General features: G+C 51.5%; 1 protein-coding gene and 1 long non-coding RNA gene across 5 annotated transcripts in view; one reads left to right on the forward strand and one right to left on the reverse strand.

The window, feature by feature from the left end:
* Positions 1-52: 52 nt before the first annotated feature.
* Positions 53-5,090, forward strand: LOC111730390. Of its 3 annotated transcripts, XR_002776668.1 has the most exons (5): positions 53-190; positions 3,364-3,434; positions 3,506-3,574; positions 3,763-3,906; positions 4,122-5,090. It is a non-coding gene; the product is annotated as an uncharacterized LOC111730390 (long non-coding RNA). The 3 variants fall into 3 exon arrangements; XR_002776666.1 differs by having other exon boundaries at positions 3,763-5,090; XR_002776667.1 differs by lacking the exon at positions 3,506-3,574 and having other exon boundaries at positions 3,763-5,090.
* A 1,062-nt stretch (positions 5,091-6,152) lies between these two features.
* The window catches only part of ARHGEF17 (Rho guanine nucleotide exchange factor 17), a 54,809-nt gene continuing 33,294 nt past the window's right edge, over positions 6,153-27,667 (reverse strand). Inside the window, exons 2-21 of one of the 2 annotated variants that reach the window (XM_011377394.2) lie at positions 24,173-24,250; positions 18,164-18,346; positions 15,927-16,043; positions 15,678-15,770; positions 15,291-15,467; positions 14,896-14,946; positions 14,537-14,646; positions 14,364-14,449; positions 13,874-13,992; positions 13,344-13,557; positions 12,779-12,852; positions 12,016-12,215; positions 11,542-11,840; positions 10,798-11,047; positions 10,434-10,520; positions 10,051-10,118; positions 9,660-9,808; positions 9,036-9,210; positions 8,652-8,921; positions 6,153-7,670 (exon numbers count right to left, since the gene is read on the reverse strand). In XM_011377394.2, the coding sequence (XP_011375696.1) occupies positions 7,474-7,670; positions 8,652-8,921; positions 9,036-9,210; positions 9,660-9,808; positions 10,051-10,118; positions 10,434-10,520; positions 10,798-11,047; positions 11,542-11,840; positions 12,016-12,215; positions 12,779-12,852; positions 13,344-13,557; positions 13,874-13,992; positions 14,364-14,449; positions 14,537-14,646; positions 14,896-14,946; positions 15,291-15,467; positions 15,678-15,770; positions 15,927-16,043; positions 18,164-18,346; positions 24,173-24,250 (2,997 nt within the window). In that variant the 3' untranslated portion in view covers positions 6,153-7,473. The remainder of the gene's footprint in view (positions 7,671-8,651; positions 8,922-9,035; positions 9,211-9,659; positions 9,809-10,050; positions 10,119-10,433; positions 10,521-10,797; positions 11,048-11,541; positions 11,841-12,015; positions 12,216-12,778; positions 12,853-13,343; positions 13,558-13,873; positions 13,993-14,363; positions 14,450-14,536; positions 14,647-14,895; positions 14,947-15,290; positions 15,468-15,677; positions 15,771-15,926; positions 16,044-18,163; positions 18,347-24,172; positions 24,251-27,667) is intronic. The other variant, XM_011377395.2, reaches the window with a different exon arrangement.

Below are 27,667 nucleotides of genomic sequence, written 5' to 3' on the forward strand. Positions count from 1 at the left end.
CGGGCTCGTGCCCCAGCCCCCCCGCCCCGTGGGGCATCCGAGGGGCTTTCGGTCTCCCGCGCGGCGGCACTGCTCTGTGTCGCCATCTCTCGCGTCCCCCAGGAACTGCAGAGGGCTGCGCGAGAAGAGGCCTCTTGGATTAGCCCCTTTTGGGCTCCAAACCAAGAAAGAAGGCGTTGCACGATGCAAGGTAGGCTGGAGACTCGGATGCTCCTCCGGGTCCGGTCACCATTGCCAGTGCCAATGGGGCTACTGCTGCTCTTCCTGGGTCTTGTTTTCTTCTGGAAATTGGCAGCCAGAGAGAACGACCTCACTTTGTCTTGTCGAGGCTCAAACCTACCCCTAGTAACCCCCACCTAGTGGGTGAGAAGAAGCCGGGTGAAAGTGAATCTATAATGGAGGTCCACCTGGTGGATTCCTACACATTCCTTGGGGCCCAGCCCAAATCTCATTCCTCCAGGAGGTCTTTCCTGTCTCCCCATTCCACCCCACCCCTCTCATCCAGGATAGTTAGCCCTTCCTTTCAGTAGAACAGGTGACACACTGTTCTCCCTTCCCTACCACAAGCTGTCATACCTTGATTCCCAATGCCAGCCAGCAGGGAGATCAGAAGGGCAGTGACTAGGGACTCCAGGGCATTATTCACATTGTATTCCTAGCTCTATGAATTGTGGCCCCTGGAGCTGTGTGATATGGTGAGTCAGGACTGGAGGTAGCAGCTCAGCAGTGAGAGTTTCCCCAGCTAGTACCTTTCTGGGGATCCCAGGTGGCCCTCCCAGGACAGCAGGACTGGGAGGGGAGGCAGGCAGCAAGGAGGGCCTGTGTGCTGGGGACAGAGGCCTGGCTGGGATTAGGATAATCACAGCCCATGACAGAGGTGGAGGAAGATAAATAATTTTGTTGGGGAAAGATTGTTGTGGGGAGGTGAAGAATTCAAAACAACTGAGTCATAGAATCTTAGCTGTGCGGTGAGGGGGCAGGGAAGGTCAGGTCCCCCGGGATCCAGGAGATTCCAGGAGGAGAACTGGACACCTGCAGAGGGAAGGGGCCAGGGGAAGAGTGTCCATTTCTTTGGGTCATGTTCAGGTTGTGGGGGAAGGGCAGAAAGAGCTCCAAGTCACTGACGAAGCCATAACCAGGTGATCCCAGGGTCAAACATCCCACGTCCAAGCCCACAGAGAGAGCCCAGAAAGGATTCATGCTTGGGAACCTGGTGAGGGGGCCAGAGCATCCCAGAATGCCCTCCCATTCCTGTAAATGTTTTCTTTGTAAGGGGACTTTCTATACCCCAGTTCCAAGTTCTGGAGTTCATATGGTAGCATTTCATATGCCATTTGATAGACCAAATGAGGAAATGCTTTTCAGTCAAGCACTATTGGCTATTAATCAGACATCCTACAGAGGGTCCCCCTGTCTCCACTACCAGCTCTCTGTGAGGCTTTGGTCAAATTCCCATCCCCCTACTCAGTTTCCTCATCTGAAAATTAGGGTGGCAAACCTGTTGCCTGAAAGTCATTCTAGTTCTCCATGGGAGGAAGCGATCTGTCAGACCTGGCCGAGTAGTAAGGGTGGGCAGCAGCCACTTGGGCCAAGAGAATGAGCAGGGATGGAGACTGAGGCAATCCCTCCTGTGGTTCTGGGGACTCTGGTTGGCAACTTCGGGCTCTTAGGCTGCAGCTTCATAGAGTCAGGTCTCCCAGAGCCATAGCCCACACACATCCCACTCCCACAACTTCAGGTTATGAGGGAGCCTAATTATTATTTACTGCCAGCTCTGACTCCTGAACCACAGAAGGCTGCTGATGGGAACCTGCCCAAGAGTCTGGGAGCATCTAGCTGCTACAGTGAGGAGACAGGGAAAGAGTTGTGGAGGCCACAAGATTTAGATTGGCTTTTTATGGAGCTTGGAGAACCACAGGTTCAAGAACAAAGCACTCAGACTCACAGACTTTTAAAACTCCTAGCATCTCAGATGGACCCACAGAATCTTAGCATTACAATCTCTGAGCCTAGGGACCTCAGAGACCATCTCCTTGAACTTCTCATAGTGCAACCAGAGAAGTCAGCCCAAAAGAAAGCCTCCTCTTCATCCTAGGTGGCACAGCACAAGGCCCCAGCAATCTGGGATGAGCTGTGACAGTGATCAGAGGTCCACTGAGGCCCTGACTGGGATGGGGATCCTGGGCCACAGGATCAAGAGGCATTGGGTGTGGTTGTTTGCAGGGGATCTGAGCATATGTCCCCTCTGGGATTGTGGACCAGAAATTTTGGCTCCCTCTGCTGGCTGCACTGGAATTCCAATATGGAAGTCAGGCAAGAGGCATTGAGGTGGCGGTGATGGGGGGTGTCTCAAACTTAAATTTCAGTGCTCTGTGATGGCCAAGCTGGCCAAGATCTACCCCTTGGAAGGTGGGCTGCTCTCCTGTGTTTGTGCCTTTGCTCCAGGGGGGAAGTGGGCTTGGTTTTAGAAGGATCTGGGCCTAGGAGGCCAGGGTGAGGCTCAGCCCAGAATAGGGCAGGACCTGAGAGGGGCTGACTGGACCTGGGAGTTAGGTTCAGTCTGCATTTAGGTCCACACACTGACTTGGGTCTGAAATCCTACTGGGGTTGGGCTTTGATGTCACACAGAGGGGTCAAGTCCCAGTTTTGCCACTGCCAGTATGTGCGACCTTAAGCAAGTGGCTTCACCTGAAGGCAAGTTCACCTGCCCAGGGTGTTATAAAGATCTGCTGAGACCCCATATTGGCACCTGCGTCTTCCAGGTTGCTGGACTTGAACACAGAACACCGTATCTTTTCCCTCTCCTTCTCTGCTCTCAGTGGTTACCTTGTGTCCTCCCCACAACCTGGCATCTGGGCTCTGCCCCCATTTATTTCCGCTTGCTGCCCCCACCTCAGTTCAGCCCTGCAATCTACCCCCGACCCAGCTCAGGTTGCCTGTTCACTTGTCCTCATTGGCCATAATGGGCCTAAAATAGCACTTCCCCTTGCCTCTTCCCGCAACCTGGCCTGTGGTTTAAGGTCTATGAGGGCAGAAGAGAGACTTGGTGTTTGGCAGGCATGCAAAAAATGGAAGGGCTCTCAGAGGTTACCTGTGTCCAGAGAGGGCAGATACCTGTCTAGGGTCACACAGGGCTGAGGCTTCATTTCAGATCCCTGGGTCTCCATCCCCTCCCTAGGCCCTACCCAAATCTAAGCCAAGGCCTTAGTCACACTTAGTCACACTCCCTTCTCCAAGCTCTCTGGACCTACAGACTAGTGCTGGCTCTGATTTGATGTATGTGATGGGGCCACTGGAGGCCAGATAATCTAGTGCTGTGCTTCCTGAGTTCTAAAGATCATTCTCTGACTTTTCTGACCACAGGAAACCTTCCTGCCTTGGTTCTCCTCTCCATCCACCCCTGGCCTCAGTGCTACTTTGCTATGTGACCACAGGTAAATCCTTATCCCTCTCTGTGCCTTCCCTATGAGTAGATATCTGGCTAAAACCTGCACTCTGTACCTAGCCCAAGGGACCACCTGGAGAACCCTTTTGGAAAAGAGATGGCTTTTGGCCCTGACTCCTGTACCCTGAGGTGAGGACGCCCTACCGAGGGCTGGTCTGAGGAACATGAGCCAGATACCTCATGAATGACTGCTGTGGTTCTTGTTGCTCAGACTCTCCTATCCTCTGGCCATTCCATGTGACTGCCCCTCTTCTCTTCCACGAGGCACAGAGACCTTAGTGGACAGATCACATGTAAATCCAGGTTCTATGGCTTAGTCTGCAGGTGACCCCAGGAAGGCATTTAACCTCTCTGAATCTGTTTCCTCATCTGAACAAGAGGATAATAATGGACCAACCTCTCAGGACTGTTGTGAGGATTAAATGAGATGATCCATGCTCCTGACTTGCAGCAAACACTCAGTAAGTGAGAACTAAGAACTTATTGCTTGTGACATAGAGATCTAGATGGGTATCCCAACTAAAGTCTCCAGATTTAATTCAACAAATATTTACCAAGCACCTATTACAGTGTCAGGCACTGCAGGCAGCCTGGAGATAGAGCAGAGAACAAAGCAAAGTTCTTACGGAGCTCACATTCTGGCTTTCCCTGCCTTTTCCTTTCCCTTCTGTGACAGCTGGACCTACACCACGGACCTCTTGCTCCAGGATCCTCCACCTCTCTTTGCCTTGGCTCAAGCTGCTCCCTCTTCACACCGACCCTAAGCCCCACTTCCTCCTACCCCAGTGGCCAGCCATGGCCATGCCCTTTAACATAGTGGTTCTTCCCGCTCCTGGCCAAATTAAACCATGGTGTCATAATCCAGGGTAGTGGTTACCCTTGGAGGGTAGACTGGGAGGGAGCATGTAGGAGCTTTCAGGGTAATGATGTGTTGTTTCTTGATCTGGGTGTGTTCAGGTTATAAAAACTCACCAAGCTGCACACTGATAACTTGTGTACTTTTCTGTACAAATGTTACTCTTTAATAAAGTTTCCTAAAAATACTGATACCTGGGGCCCACACTCAGAATTCTGATTCAATTGGTCTGAGATGTGGCCTGGGCCCTCGGGTGGTAGTAATGTGCAGCCAACGTGGGGTACCACTGCTTTAGGGAGTCTCCCCTAGGCCCTGACAACCATTCATCCCAGGACCTCCCTGCCCACAGCTGACTAGCTCAGGGTTGCGTACCTGTCCACAGGCTGGCCAATGCCCTGGCATGTAGCCTCCTAAATAACAGTGGGCTGGGCCAGGCCCATTCCCACTGAGGTACTTACTTTGAGAAAATACCCTGGGTATCCAGTGCTAAAAGTGAACTCTGTCCAGCACCCCTGCATTGAGGGATAAGAGGCCCCAAGGCAGCAGAAGCTATGAAGTGGTGAGACCAGCAGCTGTCTGGCAGGAAGGGAGGAACCAGAGACTCAGGGTGGAGAGACCAGGGGTCCTGAGATGGAGCTCCAGTATCTGGGCCATGGTAATGACAGCTATTTGTCGCCAGTCCATGTCTCCACTAATTAGCTCCCTTTAATTCAAGGCAGAAAGCCTCTCTCCCTTGCAATGCAAGGACCTGTGCATACCAAACAACAGTCCTGTGGGAGAAAGGATTAGCAGCCTCACTTTACACATGAGGAAATGGAGGTGCAGAGGGGATACAGCTCATCAAAGTCACATAGCTAGTTAGCAGCAGTCAGGATTTCTGTTTCACTTCAAAGCCTGTGCTCCTTCTAATGCTTTGTTTCATCACAAATTCCACATGAACATTGTGGAACATCCACTCTGTAACATATTTAATATGATCCCCTCCCCCCCAGATCTTCCAAGTACAATGATGCTGCAGAGAGATTGTCCATGCATGTCCTGTGGCACTGAGGATCCAGCGGAGCCCTGAGATGTGTATGTACACCGGTTTGCAAAGCATGAACCTGCACTTTGCCTTTAGCAACTGATTTTTGTAATGTCTTAATCACTGAGGCTGGAAAAGGTTCAAACGTGTGTTCAGCAGAGTGGAGGCAAGATCTGCCCTTTTACCATCTTGAGCCTGGCAGATTGACACAGGTGGGAAGGGCTCTGACCCTACACTGACCAGCCCTGTGCTACTGGCCTTTGTATTCTTCTGATTTAATGACATACCTCTTTGAACCAGAAACCAGACAGACTTGAATTCTATCCCAGCTCCAAAGCCTGAACTCACCTGGCCTCTGTCAGATTTCCTAGTCTCATACGAGGCTGGGGAACGGTTTCTTGGAGGAGCTGTGGACAGGCTCACTAGTTGCCTAGTTTTTTACTTGAAGCGCATGTCAGCTTCAGATTCCCAAGCCCAGCCCCAGATCCACTGACAAGCTGGAGGAACCTGGGAATGTGTATTTACATGGACATATAATTGTGTCATGTTTTATATTTGCACACGAATATGTAAGGAATTCTAACACATAGCCCTGGTTACAAAGCATTGGACTAGCACGACCTCTCTTTTTCCTGATGAGGAAACTGCTGGCCAGACAAGGTTCCGGGTGGCCCCCAGGGCAGAAACTGGCACATCAGTGGCAGCCTCACCACCCCAGCACTCTTCTGGGTCTCTGAGGCCTCCCTTCTGCCCAAGCCAGAGTGTCAGGAGACCTACGCAGCTGGGGAGCCCTGAGGCTGCTGGCAGGAGGCCACTGTGGCTGCTGATGGGGAGCAATCATTTGGTATTTCTATTTATTGACTCTTTAAAATTCATCATCCAAGGAAAAGTTAATACATGACTGTTTGGTAGCAAGAGAAACATAATCTAAGACGGCAATGACCCACCCACCCCAAACAAAAACAGAACCAAACCCTATCTGAAACCAGACCTTTGGAGCTGTAGCTGAAGAAGCGAGGGGGCTGGGGCTCAGACTGGCTCCTGCAGTCCAGAGGCAGGGGAGGCTGCCTTCAAGTGGCTCCTGGTTGAAGAGGCCATGTCCAGCCCCTCAGCTTTGGGCGTCCTTCCTGGAGGGGCTGCCCCTGGCAGGAGGGGTATGAAGAGAGGGATTCAGTGGTCAGAGGGAGCTCCTAGGTCTACCCTCCCAAGGTGACCGTATGTGCCAGTGCATGAGACACAGGGGTTGGGGGGGTCATCTGGGAGGAGAGCAAGGGCCCTTTTCTTGCTTAGGTCAGGAAAGAGCCTGTCCAAGTCCCCATCAGTGTTTCTAAATTCAGAAACCACTAAAGGCACTGCCAATAAACTAGGAAGTGCCAAGGCCTGGGGAGACCCTCCAGATGGGAGTCACTGCCTCCCAATAGTCATCATCTTATTCTGGATGACTGAGGAGAAGTGGTCCTTGGCTCTGGATACTGGAGGGTGGTCCAATCAGGATAAGGCTATAGAAAGTGTATGTTAAGAGGCATGCCCTGAACATGCAGTGTGTATGTGTGTGTGCGTGCATGTGTGTGCACGTATATATCATAAAGGGGGATTGATCCCTCCAGAAAGGCTTGGTTAGGATTTCAGATGGCCCCCCAGGGCAGAAATAGGTTTGTTTTCCTTCTGTCATTTCCTCCATTTACCCCCTGCCTCAGGCCATTGCATAAATAAGTGCTTGGGAAGGTACACATCTAAAAAGAAACATAAATACTGTACATGGGAAAGGATTCCATCCCCTAGCCCTCCCACTGCCCCCAGAAAACCCTCCAGATATTGCACATGGCACTCCCCAGCCCCGTGGGGTCCAGGCCCGGCCGTGTCTTTGGTAAAAGCTCCAGGGACAGAGGTCCTGGGCAGCCCACATGCCCCCCACCCCACCCCCATCACGACTGGGAGCACCGGAGCAGCCAGAGGATAGGGAAAGGCCTTGGCCCATTGGCCAGCAGGTGTTCTCTCAGGAATGCTTCTGCGAGGATGGGAGGAGCCCATGCAAGCACAGGTGTGTCCCTCGTTGGACACTTCTGAGCAGAGTCTGCTATGGGCTAGGAAGAGGCAAGCAGGCTGAGGGCAGGTGGGTGGCCAAGTCCTGAGCCATAGTGGACAGGGTCACACCCTCCATAGGAGGAGGTGGTTTGTGCTGTCATCGCGGCCGACAGTCTCGCTGCTGCCGCCACCCCCACTGCTGAGTCGGAAGTCCTCATAGCCGTCACCTCCACTGATAACCAGCATTTTAGGCCTGGCTGAGGTGGGTCCTCGGTGCCGAGGGGAGTCCTGGTGCTCTAGTGATGGCAGCTTCTCAGGGCCTGGAGGAGCAGAGGGGAAAGATCCATTGTCAGGGGCAACTGATGAGGATTAAACGAGATGATCCATGCTCCTTGTATGCTCTTGTCTGGACCTAAGTTCCCATACCCCAGAAGATAGAAAAAACATGCACATTTCCTGTGAGGGATCCCACTTCCTGTTAGCTAAGGACTTCCTGTTTGGAAAGAAGTGCCCACTCCCTGGCAATCAGACAACTTCTTCCCTCCCAATCCGCACTTTCTAGTCAGGACTGACATAACTGCTCAGGGCCATACGACTTTTATCTGTCTTGATTACAGCACATATACTGTCCTCCTCATACTTGTTTCCTGCTTCCAATGGCCATTTCTCAGTTAGGTCTTCTCTGCACCCAGATAACTCCTGACCAAGGCTTCCCCGCTTTCTGATTCCCATAGCTACTTCCTCTTGGGAATATGGTTTCCTGTCCTGCCAAAGCAAGACTGCCAATTGTCGCCTTCTTGATGTACATCATTTCCTAATACATTTCACTTTCTAATTTTCACAGGCCATTTACTATCTGCCATTCTATGTTCTCTCTGGTGCTATTTCTATTTCCTGCTCTGCACATCACTTCCTGACTCCACTTCCTGCCATAATATATATATATATATATAAATTTCTAATCATTTTATTTTTTGTGGTATATATCACTTCCTGTGCCATATTCTAATTCTTAGCTTATAGTTCACGCCTTATGTCCCATGACACTTCTCTGGACAGAATTTTACGCACACATGTGCACGCACGCACACGCGCGCGCACGCACACACACACACACACACACACACACACACCCATATCCTAGTATATTCCGTGGTTTCCATAGCCTACTTCCTATAATATATGCCACTTCTAGCTCTGTATTACATTTTCCTCCCTCTTAAACCACTTCTAGCAAGAGAGTAGGGAGTCCTAACCAAAAGTCCAGGACCCCTGGAGTGGGGTAGGATGCACAGACCCACCTGTGTCTGGGGGTGGTGGTGGAGTTGGGCAGAGCAGGTTAAAGCCATCTGGCAGCTGAACTGCAGCCAAGAAACGAACGTGGCCAGTGTGTCCCTGGCCTAGGCCAGTGGGGCTGAGGGGCGCTCTAGGGCAGCTGACAGTACTGGGTGAGGTGGGCATGGTGAGCACGACGCCAGCACTGGTGCCCACCCACAGCAGCTCTTCACACACCAGCAGTGCTGTGATCCTCAGGCAGGCAGCCTTATGCTGCCGGATGATGGCGTCCGAGCCTGGAGTGGGAGACAGACCAGAGCTGAGGCTGAATCCTGGCCCTGGTTCAGCCTCCTCAATGACAGAGCAATAAGACTCCAAGGGAAGGGGTACTGGTAGACAGAGGTCAGTACCTGCCAGCATCCTGTGCACAGGAGGTGTGACATCTACCTCTGCCAGCTGCTCAAAGGTGTCTGGATGGTAGAGACACACGTGGGCACTACCTTTCAATGTCACCCACACGCCCAGGCTGGAGTCCACCATGCAAGCCACGCCGCGGCTGGAATCCTGCCCCACGTAGAATGTGTGCTGGTGGTGGGGTGGGTAGAGAGCAGATGGGTGACTGACAGACCTGCCTTCCTTAGCTCCTCCCCTCCCTGCCTTTTGTGCTTCACCAGTGCCCATCTCTTCTTCCTTATAACTCACGCTAAACCTCTCCAAAAAGCCCACCCGATTGACAGCAAAGGCAGCCTTGCTCCTTGGACTAGATGATTAACTTATAAAAGTTTGGTTTCACTGGAGCCTCCTCCACTTAATCCTCAGTAATTAAAATGGAGGTGTCCTTTCCTCATGAAACTTGAGTGATTTAATGATTAGAGTATTCAAAGCTTGAAAGGTTTTAAGAGCAACCATTAGCCTCTCCCTGGACAACTGGATACATTTTTATGGCCTTCATAACCTCATCTCCCTCTCTTGTGGGCCTGGCTCACTCCAAGTCACCAATTCCATCCCACTCTCCCCCAACCCCCTAGGGCTACCTCCAGCTGCAGTGTGTCAGGGCTCAGGACAAGGACTCGGTTCTGGCAGCCACACCACAGCCGCCCACCCACAGACACCATCTTAGTGATGGTGCTCCCCTGAGGACCCAGGGTCACTGATTTGAAGTTCTGGGGGTCCCAGAAACGACCTGGAGAGGGAGTGGGATAAAGAAAACAGCAAATTCAGTCCAGTATTGCACTTGAGCCTTACCCTCTCCTGAAACGAGGTGCTAACAACCCCATTTATAAATGAGGACATCAAGGCCCAGAGAGGGTTTGGGAGTTGCCCAAAGCCACATCTCCAGACTCAGCCCCAAGGCCTCATCCTCTCAGAAGAGAGCTCCAACACCAGCAAGGGCTCCAGGGGTTGGGAGGAGGGCTGGGTACTCACCTGCTTCTCTTTGGTAGACCACAAGTTCTCCATTAGCCAGAGACACAAACACCTGGTTATTGAGATACCTAGATAGAGAAAAGGAGGAGGAATCATGGGCTTCAGGAGGCCAAAGCAGGTCACCTCGGGCCAAGGGAATCACAGACAGATGACTATAGTTTCCAAGAGATCACCTTTCCAAGTAGGGGAGTCTGAACCTAGGAAAGGGTAGTGACTTGCCCAAGGCCGCACAGTATGTGAGCAGCACAGCTAGCCTAGGGCCTGGCTTCTGGCCTCCAAAGAGAGGAGGAGGCGGGAGAGCAGGATGACCTGGGTGAATTGCAAGGGGCCTGTATGTGCAGCTGAGAAGGGTCTGGACCAGAAGGGCCACCCAGGGGCCTTACAGGATGCAGGTCACAGAGGCTGCGTGCTGGAGCTTCATGCTGTTCCTGCGATCACGGATGCTGTCAGAGGACTGGTACACGTGGACACTGTGGATCAGGGGTACGCACCTGTGACAAGTGCTTGGGCACACCAGCCCCCAGAATCATCCTTCCACCTCTAGGCCTCCACCATCAGCTCCACCATGCTACATGTCTGCCCAGGGTACTGAGATTCCACAGTCTCCCTGTGGTTTCAGACCCAATGGCAGTACTCCTGGGGTCTGCCCCAAAGCCCTCCCACTCCTGTTTCAGGATACCATATAATTCCCAAAGTAGGGAGCTCAGGGTTCTGGCACTGTGACTCTGGCCCCTCCCTGGTCCCTACCAGCCATCCTCAGTGCCCAGCCACACAGAGCTCTGATAGGCTTCAGGGTCAACACTCAGCAGGTCCTCAAGGCTGCCCCGGGTGAAGGAGCCACGGCTGGAGCGGCGAAGGGCTCTCCCATCCATTGGGCTGGTGCCGCAGGGACCGCCAGGTCCAAAGGAGCCAGACAGTGACAGGAAACCAGGCTCCTGCTCCTCCTCGGAACTGGTCGTTTCCACTGTGGCTTCCTTGGAGCTTGGGGTCTCCTCATCTGAGAGAGACAAAAGTCTTTAACTCCATTCCCCTCTGCTAGGCCTGAGTTCTGATATCTTTCTAAGGCTCAGTCTCCCCTCGATGCATCTCTTCTGGCCATGTCCCTCCCCAGGGCCTTCTACAACTGTTCCTCCTATTCCCGAGGCCTCTGCATCAGCTCAGGCCTTGTTAACCTGCTCACTGACAGTTTAGTGCTATAGGTTCCTAGTCCTAGCCCCTCCAATCTGCCACCATACCATGGACAGAGAGACCAGTTACTCCACTCTCTACTCCATCTTCCTTAACTAATCAGCCATTCTAGGGTCTTCAGGATCTGGCCTGCCTGTCTCATTGCCCTTTAGCTCCTCAGTGTCACAGCCCCTGCCCACCTTGCTGGCCCTCACTGCTCTGTGTGCTAATGTCCGCTTATGCGGGTCCCTCTTCAATACCCATAGGGCTGGCCCCTCTTCTGGGTGGTCCACGCTGCTTGACAGCCCCAAGATGGACACTCACTGCCAAAGCTAGAGGAGATGGTGGACCGGCTGGCCTGGCTCTGCAGGGTCCCTGAGGGGCTGGGCGAAGACTCATCGTCGGAGTCGCTGTCAAAGGGCACCAATTCTGGACGGGGGTCACCCTCGGTGGGGCCTGGTGCCATCTCAAGGCCCGAGCCGGCAATGGAGATGTGCAGGCAGGCCTGGGGCCCTGACTCTGCCAGTGTCGCTGCTTCCTCGTCTGTGGCCTCAACGTCCAACTCAGGCCCAGCGGGCTCAGGTGCCGACTCCTGCGGGCTCCGCAAGGATGAAGGCCGCTCTCTGCGAGATAAAGTGGTGGGGATAAGGGCCCCTTGGAACTCAGGCTCAGCCCCACTCGCCAAGCCCACCAGGCCCCGCCCACATCCACCTAATACGCCAACCACCACCTAAGGGCCGCCTCCATTGTTGAAGGTAGAGACTCAGTCCAGCAGCCCTGCCCACCGCCGGGCCTCACCGGTGGCTTTGGGGTTGCAGGCCCGGAACCGCCCCAATGCAGAGGATGCGAGCAGAACAGACAGCGATGCAGGCCTCCACGTCGGGCTCCGCGCGCAGGCTCAGCAGGCACACCTGGCCCACATAGCCATCGCTGTTGCACACCCACACCTCTGGTGTGGGCTCGGGGCAGCTGCTCAGGGTTGGCGCTGCGCAAGAGAACTGCAAAAGGCGCCAATGGACAGGGGAAGGTGAATGGAGGAATCACTGCTACTCTCCACCACTCTCCAGACTCACCAGCAGGACAGAGCGGGGCAGGCCTGCATGGATGTGTATGGATTCCCAGCACACCCCTCTGCATATGTGTTGTGTTCACATACAGCACATGTGACACTCTTTATACATCGAATGCACGCAGCCTGTGATACAGGTATCAACCATATGTGCGTGTTCACATATACACCCTGAATATGATGTGTATATATGCATGTAACATGAAAATGGTAACCTTTGTCTGTATGTATACACTCATAAAAGCACATAAATTAGATATCTTCCATCAACTCTGCTCACATGCACAGATATAGACATGCATGAACATACCCGTATGCATAACACATATGCAGTGTCCATGTGCATGTACAGAGAGAGCTATACACTCAAAGACATAGGGAGTAGTTGCAATATTCAACACATGTACGAAACACTGTACACAAAACAGAAACATAAGAACTGATGCTGGCTTTGAAGAGATGTGCCCACATGACCTAAGTATATACACACACCTGCATGCCACTGCGTGTTTTCATGATGGGGATGGCCTTCAGGAACTCAGGGTCTAGACAGCTTTTGCTGGATGCTGTAGTGGAGATGGTCAGACAGACACTGCTTAGAATCCACCTCATCCTGATCCTGACCTTGCTCATTTCGCTGCTTGTCCTTGGCCTCAAGTTCTCATCTGTACTCCCATCTATGGGAGATAGACCCAGAAGTCTCTAAGGATATTCTAAGCCATGGCCCTTGATCAACAGCTTTCCTGATTCAGGCCTCCTCTGACTGTGTGGGTATGTGTAGAGATGGGGGAGTTCTTGGCCATTTACTGCCATGATGGGCCCCCTGACTTAAGCTGACCTTATCCATGGAATCCCCTCCTTGCCAGGGAGGCCCTGGGGAAGTCCTATGCTTCATTGCTAAAGCTTAGTCCACCCTCCCACTATCAGGGACTGGAGCACAGGACATGGCAGTCCTGGAATTTCTGGCTCCTGATGTCTCAGACAGCCTGGAGGTGCTGCCCATTGCCCATTTCCCGGAGATTCTGGGAGGAGGGTGCTAGCATGGGCCCTGGCTTACCTAGCTTCCTCTTGGCCTCATCAAAGGCCTGCTCAAAGCCAAGGCGGGCGTCAGGGTGGGGGAACTCAAAGATGAAGGAGTCAGTGCCCTCGGGCCTCGTGGTACACAGCTCCAGCTTAGTTGGGGGGAAGGAAAGTGCATAGCACAGTGCCTGCTTCTCTGACAGGTCCCGGTGCATGGCAGCTGAGAGGTCCCGCAGCGCGTCGTCCAGGCTCTGTGGGAAGGAGAGCCTAGGCCTCAGGCCCTAACATCTCCCCTGGAGATGAGTGTGGGGATCTGCCTCTTCCCTGATAGAGACTGGGACTCTGTCTCCCCTCTTAGACCAAGAGGTAGACTGGATTGTCCCCATGGACCAGATGGGCCCTTTCATCCTCAGCTGGAGGTAGAGCTGTGTCTCCACTCTCAGGCTTGGAACACAATACTTCCCTAAGATGGTGTGAGGCTTCATTTTCTCCCTCAGATAAGTGACAGGGATATCTTCTCCCTCAGATAGGGTCCCCAACTCCCCCAGCCTCAGGAAGATAGCAGACCTGGTGGGGGAAACCGAGGCTTTCAGAGAGCTTGTTCATCTGACCCAGGGTGGTCAGGTCCTCATCTAGGCGGCTGATGGCCTTCTGGATGCTCTCCCGATTGGTGACTTGGGATGCCCCTGGTGGGGATAGAGGAAGGCCATGGACAGATCCAGAGATACACAAGGTCAGGCTTGGACAGACACTCCTCCCCTCACCACACAACCTGGAGCTGGGGGTGGGGAGTGGTCTGACAAACAGAGCTCATAAACCCCAAGTGCCCAAGAACAAAGTTAGCCCAGGCAGAAGGTGGTCTGTGTGGACAGGTCCTGGTCTAGTTCTGTGGGTGCCAACCAGATCCTGCATGCCAGCTCCCTTCTACTGGATGGGAAAGTGAGTCCCCAAAGCAGAAAAGCAGATGGATAGGCAGCCAGCCTGGCCACAGCTCAAACCCTCCAGGAGGGCTTCTCAGAGGAAGACCCCAACACCAAGAACCCCAAGTCAGCCCCACCTTTGATAATGTCTGCATCTTCCAGAGGCAGCTTCCACAGCAGCTTGTATTTGCTGGCTGTGTCAATGACACTGGCTGCTGTGTACCTGTGGGGAGCCAAGAGGTGCTGGGGCCCAGGGAGGGCGAATGACCCCCCCTTTCCTGAGCCCCCTAGCCCTGCCCTGGCCACTCACAGGCTCATGGAGCTGCGCCGCAGGGAACCTGACTTCCGCTTCAGGGTGGTGCAGATGAGGAGGTCCGTGAACAGGAAGAGGGACCGGTCCTTCTTGCCGCCAACTGCCTTCTGTGGGGCCCAAGGCAGGATTCAGGCCCACAGGCCTCCTTGCCCACAGGGCCCAAGGGGACAGTCAGGCCCAGGGAAGGGTGAGGGCTCTCTCCCAGCTGCCCAGAGGCAGAGGCAGAGTTGGGACTCCACCCAGGGCTCCTGTTGGAGTGGAAGAGCAGGGAGCCATGGGCAGCAGGTATGAGTAGAAGCGTGAACAAAGTCAGAGGGTGGTGGGGAAAAACGGGCATACAACTGGACACTTCTTACCACTTCGATGACCATCTCCTGCCTCAGGAACCGCCGCATAGGGGCCTGGAGCTGTGCAGCAGAAAGACAAGGCGTCTTGAAGGCTAATTATTAATCCCTATCCCCTCCCCAGACCCTGGTGACCCCTTGGCTCCACTCCATAGGCCAGGCTGGTGGAAGCAACATCCCATCCACCCTCCTGATGCTGTCTGGCCATGGGACATATGTGACACATGGGACATATGTGACACATGGGACAGATGTGGAAAAGGACACGGTTATGGACAGAGAAAGGTGAAGATGCTTGTAGACAAACACTGTGGACACCACTGTGGATGTGGACACGACCAAAATTCCAGGTCTCCACAGATGGACACAGGTGTGGATGGGGCTGGGTGGAATGGGGCTTCACGCACATCTTCCATGCCCTCAATGTGAGCCTCAATCTCCTGCAGTACTCGGGCGTGCCGCTCTGCCTCCTCAGCGCTCCGCACACCCTTGTTGATGCGTTCAGCCACCTCCTTAATGTTCCGTTGTGCGTCTAGCAGGAGAGGGTGGTCCGGGTGGTCCTCAGGCGTGTGCTTCAGGAGGTCCTGGGGTGGAAATAGGGGCCAGATATGCCTGCTTAGCTGCCCTTCCCAGGCCCTGGGGCCCCACACTAACTCTGGAGCAGGAAGGACTATGGGCAGATGCCAGAGAGGACTTCCTTTCCTACTTGACCACTGGGGACCCAGCCTCAGAGCCCTCTGCATCCCCACAGGCCCCTGGGCCTTACCTGCCTGCCCACCCAGCCCCTTGCTCACCTTCACAAGAAGCTCATAGCGTGGGATCCGCTGCACGGGCTTGATCATGAGGTCAGATAATGCCTGCTTCTCCTTGTTCTCACGCATGCTTTGCTGAAATCCAAAAACAGGGCAGATGGGCAGCCATGTGAGAAATGACATGCAAAGAAGGGAATGTCCAGGGATCAGTCTCAGGCTGGGAGCCCCAGGGTCCCCAAAACTGGCCCAAGGTAAGGGTGGCCTCCGTCCCCCTGCCCTGGCCTACAGTACCTCCAGGAACTTGAGAAAAGCAGGCCTCGCCTCCTTAGCCACACGCACGGCATCCTTTGCGTTGAGAAAGTTATCAATATAGGCAGAATAGATATTGACCAGGACATCCTTAGAGAACTGTGGGTGAAGAGACAGGTTGGAGATCCTCAAGGTATCCCTTATCCCACCTCATTCTGCCCTGGTTTCCTCTGATTCACAAGCCAATATCCTTTCCCTCCAACTAGAAATGATAGTCTCTGAGAGATCAGGCATGTGCTCCTGTGTCATATGTTGTATGTGTGACTGTGATTAGATATGTGTGTGCACAGATATAAACACACGTGCATTTTTTATGTGTGTGTTCATGTACATACATGTGCCTGGATGTGAGCTCAGACCAGGTTCTCTCATTTCCAAAAGGGTATTTCCACCCCCTGGTCTCCAACCACACCAAGTCCAGCCAGGCAGGTCCTGAGTGATACAGACTCAATCCAACCACTTGGCCTCTGCTCATGTAATTCCCTCCACCCAGAATGCCCTTCTCCCATCTAAATCTCACCCACCCTCTGGGCTAGACTTAGCCTAGAACTATACTTAGCCTCTAGCCTCCCTTAATCTCCAGGACAAGTATTCCCTCTCCAAGGGGATAGGCGCCCCTATTCTGCCCAGTCAAGCCCCACTTAGGACAGGGCACAGAGCTTATGGCTAATACCTGCTGGGCAGCTGATGACTGGGCTAAATGTAGAGGTTCTTGGTCAAAAGCCCTGGCTAGGGTTTGGGACACCTTGGTTCCTGTCTCAGCTGCACCATGGATGAAGTGACTTGTGGTAGTGTTTCTGATCCTCATTTGGGCCTCCAAACTCCTGTGCCTCTAAGATGCCAATTATCTTCCCGCTCCTGATCCCCCAGGGGTGCTGCAGAACAGAAGCTGAAGCAGCTCTGGGAGGAAGACAGCCTCAACCAACTGCCCCCATCCTGGGACAGAGCATCCTATGCTGACCCCTTCCTGGGGGTCAGGGCTTCTGTTACAGCCCATGGTCAGCATTAAGATCTGAGTGACACTGAGGATGGTGATGGGCTAGAGATGTTCGCACTCAAGCTGGGGTCCCGTCACCACCAGGCCAAGGTTCTCGTCGCATCAGTTTCCAGGCCAGCAGGAGGCTTCTAAGACCTTCTGAGGCCCAAGGCCCATCCATATCATTACAAACACATGAAAACACACCCACATCCCATAAAAATAGATAAGATTTTTTTTTTTTTTTTTGCTAGTACATTTTTTAAAGGAGTTTTACAATTTTGCTTTTTGAAACTATTTGGCTCCGAGTAACCGTTTAGTTTGCATTTGGCTATAATTTACCAGTTGCCATCATGCATTCTCGGGAATTCTGGCAAAAATAACAAAATGTAACTTAAATGTTTTCAAATGTAATTAAATTATCATAAATGAATACTAAATTTAACAATTAAAAAATGGCATGCTATGTTTTACAAACATTTAATTAAATGTTTATTAGTTTTGCTTTTGCAGTTCTTTTTGAGTTTTGAAGCCAATCCCTTTTAGGTCCCAATCCCATAGGATCAGATCAAAAGTGGAGGGCTCACCTGTGGTGAAAGGATGCACAGGGTAGGGTAGAGCATGGGTGCTGGAACCAGGTTCGTGGGGGTTGGATCTTCCACCACTTACTGACTGTGACTTTGACCAGGCTATTTTATTTCTCTATGCCACAGAGTCATCAACTTTAAACTCAGGGTAAGAATCGCACCTTCCTCCTAGAGTTGTTGATATATATAATGTATTTAGACTAATGCCTACTTATCATATAATAAATGCCAGATATTTAGCTATTCTTATTAAAATACCTGATAGAGAAAAGAGCTAGCTGGGTAGGGGATGAGGTCAGTACCAGCATCCCTTTGAGGGCTGGGTCAGCCTCAGCACCAGCTCAGGGTCAGGACTAGGGTAAGTCATTGCCGGTAACTGGAGTTGGGTCCAAGATCAGGTCAGTGTCTGATTGGGATTAGGATCCACACCAGCATCCAGCCAAGCTCTGAGGTTGGGCAGTGTCTAGGTTAAGGTCAACCCGGGGTTTGAGACAAGTGTCAGTGTCTGGTCAAGTTCTAGGGTTAAACAGGGATCAGAGTCAGTGTCCAGGCAGAGTGGGGTGAGGTGAGGTATGGGGTTCATGGCAGCAGCCAGCCCCTTTCAGGAGGGGCCCAAGCTTGTCAGGGCTGTAGCTATGGGCAGGAGGGCCACTCACCGACTGGATGAGCAGGTCTCCCACCTTCTGCTGGGCGTGCCAGGTCTGCACGCAGTGCCGGACCTGCTCCAGGAATTGCTCGTGGTGCTCCAGGAGCTCTGGGATCTGGTCAAAAATCTCATCTACTAGAGACGGATCACACAGCAAGGAGTTCTCTGGCTGCTTCAGCGGTTGCATGTAGCCCTGGGGGGACCCATGGGGTCAGTGCAGATCCCCTCAGAGAGATGGCACCCCAACCCACTGGTGCACATGAAGTCACCCGGATCTGTAGCCTAGTGGTCCTGCTTCCTTCTCCCTCATTAGACTCAGAACTCTAGGAGGGAGATGGAAAGCTCTATCCCCATGCAGCCCAGGGCCTGCATAAGATGTGTGTGTGTAAGTGGGCTCAAGAAAGGTTTGTTGGACACATGAAAAAACAGAGCTTAGAGTGAGAGGAAAGCAGGAAGACTGGGCTCCCTGGAAGATCCACATACACTAAGTCAGCAATGTTTTATCGAGCACTTACTATGTATACTAGGCACCGTTCAAGAACTAGATGACAACAGTGAACAAGAAAGACCAAAATCCCTGCCCTAAAAGAGCTGACAATCTAGTTGGCTAAAGTACACAAAATAAAATTAAAATAAACCACATTTCATTAAACCTAAGATGGATCGTTATTTTCATTTATCTTTAAGAAAAAAACTGCTGCCAGTTAAATGATGATATATATTCAATTATAGGATAAACCCTGATTTCAGAGATGTTAAAATGTAAAGAACATGTCTAGAAGAGACTACTTGTGGAAATCATAAGATAAGTCAAAAGCTAATAACTGCTGTGGGGAAAATAAGGGTGTGGTAGGCTTTATGGGAAGTTACTGGAGGCTTTTGGTGACACTATTTGAACACTGTTTTAACCGTTTTCAGATCTGCTAGTCAGTTTGTGACTGAAACTATTTTTCACCTCAAATCTGCATTCAATGGTGTTTCCTGAGCACGAATAGCCCTGTGCTCAGTGGCTAGTGTGCTCATGGAGAGGCTGCCCTCTACTGGTCCAAACTGTAACTACAGGCCAAAGAAAGGAGAGTGTTGGAAAAAGTTTATGCAGCGTTGTAATAAAATTTATATTAAACATTTTTAAAATGTTGTTTGTTTTTTAAGACATGCTACAGAAAGTAAAGTTCGATAAGATTCTCTCATCTGGTTGGGGATTCTGAAAAGGCTAGGGGACTATGGTGAGGAGACAGGTAGGCAGGGTCTCATACACACATTGGCCAGTCTGAGCCAGTGCCTTATCCCCACGAGGAGGAGCTAAATCACTCATCTCCAGGTCTCGGCGCCCCACACAGAAGCAGGCATACAGTGGGAGGAAAGAATAAACCGTGACCGAGAACCCGATACGGAATCAGCTAGGAGCCAATACTTGCATTCACTCACCACATACTCACTGAGCAACTACTGAGTGTACGGCCTTCTAAGCATGGGGCCGCATCAGGGGGCAGACAAAGGTCCCCGTGCTTGTGGAGCAGACGATTTAGTGGAGGGAGGCAGAAAATAAGCACCATCAATAATGGAATTATTATATAGTAGGTTAGAAGGTACTAAGTGCTGTGGGGAAAAGAAAGGGTCAGGAGTGCTAGAAGAGGGGGTTTGGTTAGCTGGAAATTGGGGGTTTGAAGGAAGATTCAAAGGGTGAGAGTGACACTGAGGAAAGGGTGTAGCCCCCCTCCTTCTGGTTGTTAACCTTGGTATTTAACTTCTTCCTTCATTTTAAACTCTCGGCCTTCAGGAACAACACCAATCAATGTGGGTAGCAGTGGTTTCTTAGAGGGAACACCAGGGTCATAGAGTCCAGTCTCAGTTTTAATACCACCTATGCTTCAGGCAGTGTAGACTAGTGTGTGAGAGGGAGCACCCTAGAGTCAGACTGACATGGATTCAACCTAGGCTATGGCACACTGTAGTTCTGTGACTTCGAACAAGCTACTTTACCTCTCTGTATCTCAGTTTCACCATCTGTGAAATGGGGGTTATAGTGAGGTTTCTTATGAATTAGCTTACATAAAGTATATGTATTAAGTGCTCAATAAATGTTAGTTTTAGCATTACCACTGGCTATATACTAAGTGTTTGTGTCCCCACCCCCCACCCCCCCAATTCATATGTTGAATCCTAATCCTCAATACGGTGTTATTTGGAGCTGGGGCTTTGCAAGGTGAGTAGGTCATGAGGGTGGAGCCCTTGTGAATGGGTTTAGTGACCTTATAAAAGAGGCCCCAGGGAGCTCCCTCTGCTCTTCTGCCATGTGAGGACACAGTGAAGAGTGCTGTCTATGAACAAGGAAGTAGGTCCTCACCAAACACCAAATCTGCCAATGCTTTGACCTTGGACTTCCCAGCCTCCAGAACTATGGGAAATAAATTTCTATTTGTTTAAGCCATCCAGTCTATGGTATTTTTGTTATAGCAGCCTGAACGGACTAGGACACCACTTAATAGATGGATGACCCTGGGCAAGTTTCTTAACCTCTCTGAGCTTTCATTTCCTCATTGAAAGAAGGAGATTGTAATTTCTATCTCATAAGGTTAATACAAGGATTAAATACACACATTCACATATGCATGTGTGTACACATGCAGAATTGAGGCAATATGCCAAATTATACAGGCTTCTCTCTTGTAATCTGTGTTTGAAGCAGGTACTACTATTATTCACAATCTATAGACAAGGAAACTGAGGCAGAGACTGGTTATGTAACTTGCTCCAGGTCACACAGCTGGTCAAGAGGTAGCACCATAATTGAACACAGAAGCTATGATCTTGACCCCTGGGCCAGTCCTCAGTCCTTTGGACACACCAAGGCTCCCTCAAGTTACAATCCTTGGGTTCAGCTGACACTCTTCAGTCCATTCCACCCCTCTCCACCCGACGTTCTCCTTTTGGCTTCCTTAGCATGATCCTCCCTTAGCTCTTCTACCCACAGGTCCTACAAGCCTCTGTGTGTGCAGCCAAGAGATTCGAAGGTAGACTGACATGCCCAGGCCCTGCCTGCCTCCTGTCTGTGAACAAGGCACGGGCAGCCTCATTATCTTTTAATCTTCACACTGGGAGAGGGGTATGGTTAGTTACATTCTGCAGACAAAAACAAAACAAAACAAAACAAAAAACACTGAGGCTCCTCAGAGAGGGGAGGTGACTAGGTTAGAATCACCCAGCAGGGAGGCAAGTAACTCAAACCCAGGACTGTCACTCCTATGCCTTGACTCCTACCTAAGGGACAACACAGAACTCCCCTAGATCCCCGCACATCCATTCCTGCCTGGCAGCCAAAGGCATCTCTTAAAGATGGAATTCTGGTTGTGTCCCTCCTATAACTTCCCTGTGCTTACAATAAAGACCAACTCCTTGTCCAGCAGCCACACCAGCTACTTCTCCATCCCTAACTGCTCCAGGTTTCCTCCAGGTTCCCAGATTTTGTTCCTGCTGCACCCTCCACCTGGAATGATTTCCTCTGGCCTCTCCCTCTGTTTGACTCCTACTCACCCTTCAGGTCTCAGCTAAACACCCCAGAAAAGCCCTCAGAGAAGCCCTCCTTGGCCCCAGGCCCCAGGCAGGCCGCCTGTGTTCTCAAGCTCTCTGTGCACTTTTTTAAAAATTAATTTACTTATTTTAATTAGTTTCAAGTATACAGTACATTGGTTAGACATCTATATATTTCATAAAATGATCCCAATTGCTCCTCCCTCCCCTGGCCCTCCACTTAGCCAACGTATTAATGCTAACTGCATTCCCTATGCTGTGCTCCCCATCCCTGTGACCATCTATCAACTACTAATTTGTACTTCTTTAACCCTTCACCCCATTCCCCAGCCCCTCAACCCTCCTCCCCTCTGTCCGTCACCAAATTGTCCACTATATTTGTGAGTCTGTTTTTGATTAGTTTGTTCTTTTTGTTTCTTAGATTCTGCATATCAGTGAAATCATATGGTATTTATCTTTCTCTGTCTGACTTATTTCACTCAGCATAAGAACCTCTAGGTCTATTCATGTTGTTGCAAATGGTAGGATTTCTTTTTTTTTTTAATGGCTGAGTAATATTCCATTGTATATATGAACCATAATTTCTTTATCCAATTGTCCATTGATGGGCATTTAGGTTGCTTCCATATCTTGGCTATTGTAAATTGTGCTGCCATGAATACCGGGGTGCACAGACCTTTACGAATTATTGTTTTGGTTTTCTTAAAAAACATATATAAGCAATATAATTTTTTTGTGGGAAAATATGCCATTTTAATCATTTTTAAGTGTATGGGTCAGCATACTCACATTAAGTGCATGCACATTGTTGTCGAACCATCGCCACCATCCATCTCCAGAGTTTTTCATCTTTGCCAACTACAACTATGTACCCATTAAACACTAACTCCCCATTCCCCTCTCCCATCCCCTGGCAACCATCATCGTACTTTGTCTCTATGAATTTTGGCTCTAGGTACCTCATGTAAGTGGAATCATACAGTATTTGTCCTTTTGTGACTAACTTATTTCATTTAGCATAATGTTCACAAAGTTCATCTATGTCATAGTATGTGTCAGAATTCCCTTCCTTTTTAAGGCTGAACAATATTCTGTTGTTAAGTAGATACTCTCTGGGTACTTTTATGTCATCATTTGTCCTTACGTATGGTCTGTCTGACTGGTTACTGTCAGACTGTGAGCTCCTGGAGGTAGGACCCTATCACTCATGCTGAAATCCCCAGAGTACACTGTCTGGCATAAAGAAGGTGCTCTGCGGTGGACTTGTGGAGTGAATAAATGAATACTGTGGATGTTTCTAGGGCTTGTCTTCTACCCTTTGCTCTCACTGTGCCCAGGTCACTTGAGCAAACTTGTCTTCAACTGTGACTGCCAGGCCCCCACTTCAGTTCAGATCCACGCTCTCCATCTTGGGCTCCCAGACCCGCTTGGGCATCCTGGCTCCTGGGCTTTCCCAGACCTACACATCTGAACTGAAACTCGCTATCTTGCCCCACCTTTTCTAGGTGGGGTTCCTCTAGTGCCTCAGTCACCTAGGCTAGGAGGCCAGGTATCATCCTGAGCTAACCCCACCTCATCCCCCACAGCCAACCAGTTACCATGCCTGGCCTGACTAGTCCATCTCCTAAATGTCTATCTTCAACTTCTCCCTCCCTACAGCCTCTACCTTGGTCTTGGCCTCCCTCCCCTCACCTGACCTCAGTGGCCTTGGCCTCCTTTTCTGCTACCTGCCGTCCTAGCAGTCAATAGACTTTGCAAAGCATGAGTCAGGCTACATTCCACCTCAGCTCAAAGCCCTGCACTGACTCCTCAGGGCCCTTGACAGAGTCCAAACCCCCCAGCATCACTATAGGACCAACCCCTTGTGCTCTGTCCTGGCCACATTATCCACCAAATGTGCCAGGTCTCTCCTTACTGGACTTTGCACATGCTGTTCCTGCTGCTGAGAAGACAAGTTAGGAGGAAACCAGCACCTCCTCTGGGGAAAATTTACTGACCCCCCTTGATTCACAGGTACTTTCTCAATGCTTCAAGAATGCCTATATACTCCGCTATGTCTCCAACAGGACTGAGAGCTACTGTGGCAGGGGTCTGTCTCTCTTCATCCCTGTGTTCCCTGCCCCTGGAATAGGGCCTGTCATGCAGATCAACATTTCATTCCATTTATCAAATATTTTCCTAGTCCACGAATAAAATGGAGAGGAGTACACCAGAGGGGCTTCACGATCTAAGCACAGACCCAGGGCTGCTTGGGGAGTTGGAAGAACAGTTGGGGGGCGGGGGCAGGGGACACCTGCTCTGGGGTGGCCTGGTCTGGCCTCATTAAGGCTCCTCTGTATTCTTTTCTGCCATGGAGGGGACAGGATCACTCCTCTCTTCTCTGTGACTTTGGCTCCCTGTTCACATGTGGGTTTGTTCCCACATGTCTGATAGCTTCCTAGACTCAGAATGGCTGCTCTCAGGGGCCTGGACCAGCTGTGAGCCTCACCTGCATCAGAGTACGCAGTGACTCCACATATGACTGCTCCGTGTCCAGCAGGGTCATGGTCACGTGTTTCCGCATGTCCTGGGGAGACAGAAGGGTGAGCAGTGAACGCAGGTGCAGAGAGCCCATTCACACCCTCGCCTTGGCCTTAAATGCCAACCCTCCTACCATCCAGGGCTGCTGGCTGTTCCCCAAAGATACCCTGGATCTCCATTGTGTCAGGTCTCTGCTCAAGTGCTCCCCCTGCAGGGAGTGCCCTCCCTTGCATCTCCCCACCTTCCCAGACAGCCCCCTAGATCCTCCACCCCACTCCCCATGGCTGTTGTGTCACAGATCTGGAGATCTCCTGTTTACTTCTTGGCTCCCTCGCTGGGCTACTGAAAAGGACTCAAGAAATCAATAATGTCTCATATTTGCAAAAGAAGATGCCTCTGGGCCATCCCCTACACCAGCTGCCAACTCTGAAAACCCTACCTTCAAGGTTAGGGCCATGGGGCCAGACCCTACCTGGTTGGGCTTCACAACATCCCTGAGAGTGAAAACTGTCACCTCTTGCCATAGGAAGACGAGGTGGCCCGGAGAAGTAAAGGTGGTGTCAAAGGTCACACAGCCAGGTAGGGGCAGAGTTCAAATACTCTCAGACAAAGCTGGATCCCAGTTCTCGCATTTAAAGAGGTTCACTGAGCCCTACTCCATGCCAGGCACTGTTCTAAGTATTATATATTATCTCATCCTTTTGACAACCTGTGAGGTAGGTATTATTACTCTTCCTATTTTAAAGAATGGGAAATGAACCAAGTACCAATGACCTCTATTATGGAGTCCCTAAGGGGTCACTCAGATTCTGCACCCATACCCACAGAGACAGGGTGCGCATCCCTGTCAGGAAAGACCCTGTTCTGTGGGAAGACTTTGCTAGAAGCCAAGCTGGGGATGCCTACTCTGTGTTCAACTCCCTAGGACTGACGACTGCCCCTTGCTACCAATCCCTATGTTTCTGGCCCACTCCTCCAAGAAGCCTTCCCAGATGGCACCAGTCCCAATAGCTTCTCTTCCTAGGTAGAGACTCCTCTTCAGCTCTCCTGGAGTGGACCTGAGCAAGGCCACTAACTCCTCTGGGCCCCAGATCTCTGGGGCTTATTCTATCCTCTCCACTCTCCCTCTCAGGCCTCAGCTGGTTCAGAGCATCTGTCTGGACCCTGCCTCAGGCTCCAGCCATCAAGCCTTGCTGATCTGAGTGTACATGGCAATGCCAACATGGGTGTCCATGTCTGTGGCATCCCTCCAGTCTCCATCCCTAGAAGCCCCTCAGGGTAGGGACTCACCAGTGGGGCTGCCTTGGTCACTGTTGTACCCAGGGTCTAAGTCTGCTGAATGGACCCAAGCCCCAGGCCTGTCCAGCCTGCATGATCCAGCCACTGCTCACCCCTCTGCTTGTGGTATGCCCACCTCATGTCCCCCAGCCTCTGACCCAGGAACTCAGGGGTCAGGTCTGTTCCCAAACCTGTCTTATAATAAAACACACTCAGAAAAGTGAGCTCCTATGCTAGGAACTCAGGGATGGGGGGTGTGAATGACACCCCCTCTAGCCCTGTGCTCTGATGGGTGAGAAGGCACTGGACCCTGCCTCAGAGACCCAGCTCCAGACAGATCATCTATTCTCAGTGCTTCTAAGGTCTTAAAAAAAAAAAAACAGGGCAGCTTCCAGTAGGTGGTAGCGTGAGCTGGCCCCATCCTAGGATGAAGAGTTTGGGAGAGCATCAAGGGCCAGAAGGGCCTCCCAAGGAAAGGCCCAGATACCCAACCCCCCTTGTCCTCCAGGGACATCTCAGCACTTCACAGACATGGCCTCGTTTCAGCCTCACACTCATAACTCCATGACACTGGTGCTGTCATCTCCACTTCACATGTCAGAGAGGAGACATGACTTGCTCAAGATAACACAGACAGAGCCAGGTCCTGTAGAGCCAGGACCAGAGTCTCTTCAGCCACCTCATGCTAAGTCTTAGGGCTCCCAGCACCCAGAGATTTTACCCAAACTGATCAGCCAGCTGTGGGTCATGGGGTCCCCAGCTCAGACTTTACCAGCTGTGAGACCCTGGGTGGTCATCTAACCACCTGGGCTTCCACATTTTTCTCTACGAAATGGAACTAATGGTACCTTCTTCCTAGTACTGTGAAGGAAAGGAGGCAGGAAGCAGAGCAGTGCTCTCCACACATACACAATGGGTTTGTGAGGTCCACTCTTCTTCCACCTCAGCAAGGCTGTTTATCTCTATTCCTATCCCTGCTGGACAGGGAGCTCCTTGAGAGTATGACCAGGATGGGCTCAGCCCTGGGTGGTAAAGACACCCTCCCCCACCCACTCCCCTGGCCCAGCCCTGCCAGGCTCAGCAGTGAGGGTTATGGGCAGAGAGGCCTCCTAAGGGAGGCAGGGCTGGTGCTGGGCCTCACAGCCCAGAGGGCCAGAGTAACTCACGCAGGGAGGCTGACTCTGCACCGCCTGCCTTTCCCAGCCTCCTCCCTGCTTAAAAGCACAGCAGGCTGTCACTCAGCTGTCAGGTAGAGGCATAAAAAACAAGGCCAGCTCCCTGTTGCTGCATGAGCACCCTTCCACACGTGCCCAGACACGGGTGTGAATGTATGTGGGGGCGGGGGGCCCAGGGGAAGCAGCGGATGGGCAATGCAGCTGTCAAGTAGATCAGCAGGCCCACCTGTTCTGGGCGGGACAGCTCTGCAGGCCCAGTCTCCTTCCAGAGCCCCTCATCCTTCAATAGCCATATCCCCAGTCCTTTACTACATGGGACACTAAAAGTAGGAGGGGAAGGTGTGGGCTGAAAAGATACAGCAGAAAGACAGAGGCGGGAGCCTCGCCAGGTACGGGTATGATTGGGATATCATGACCCAAATCTCAAGACCCCAATATACAGAGTATGAAGACAGAGACACATGTACATAGAAAGAAGCCATAAAGGCCAGACATCCTGCAAAGAGACAAAAAAATGCAGCCAAGTCACCCAGCTGAGGACCACGGCCTTCAGCCCAGAGATTTGAGGCAGGAGAGAGAGACACAAAACACAGCACAGGGAGGAAGACAGAACCACAACCCCCACTGGAACCTGAGTTTAACAATCTAGGCCCAGACACACAAAGCCATGGAAACAGCCACTGGAAACCTCCCCATCCCCCGCAGGGAATCACATACTGAGCCAGGAATGGGGACACCACTGTTGCCACCACAGCGTGATTCCTCCAGGGCCCAGAGGGTCCAGTGGCAGGGAGAGGATGGCAGGGGGCCAGCAAAATTGGCTCACCCCTTGCAATTTCCCCCTCCCCCAGCACATACATACACCTGAGGACTGCCAAAGGCCTGAGAAGGAGTCTGAAAAAACCTCCCCTTCCTGAGCCTGTGGACTCAGGATACCCCTGGTGACAACGTCTTACTCCACGATGACCAACATCAAGTTCTAAGTGCTACTAGGCCTTGCCAAGGCTGGG

This window comes from Pteropus vampyrus, unplaced genomic scaffold, assembly GCF_000151845.1.
Source record: "Pteropus vampyrus isolate Shadow unplaced genomic scaffold, Pvam_2.0 Scaffold311, whole genome shotgun sequence".
In the NCBI taxonomy this organism is placed as follows: domain Eukaryota; kingdom Metazoa; phylum Chordata; class Mammalia; order Chiroptera; family Pteropodidae; genus Pteropus; species Pteropus vampyrus.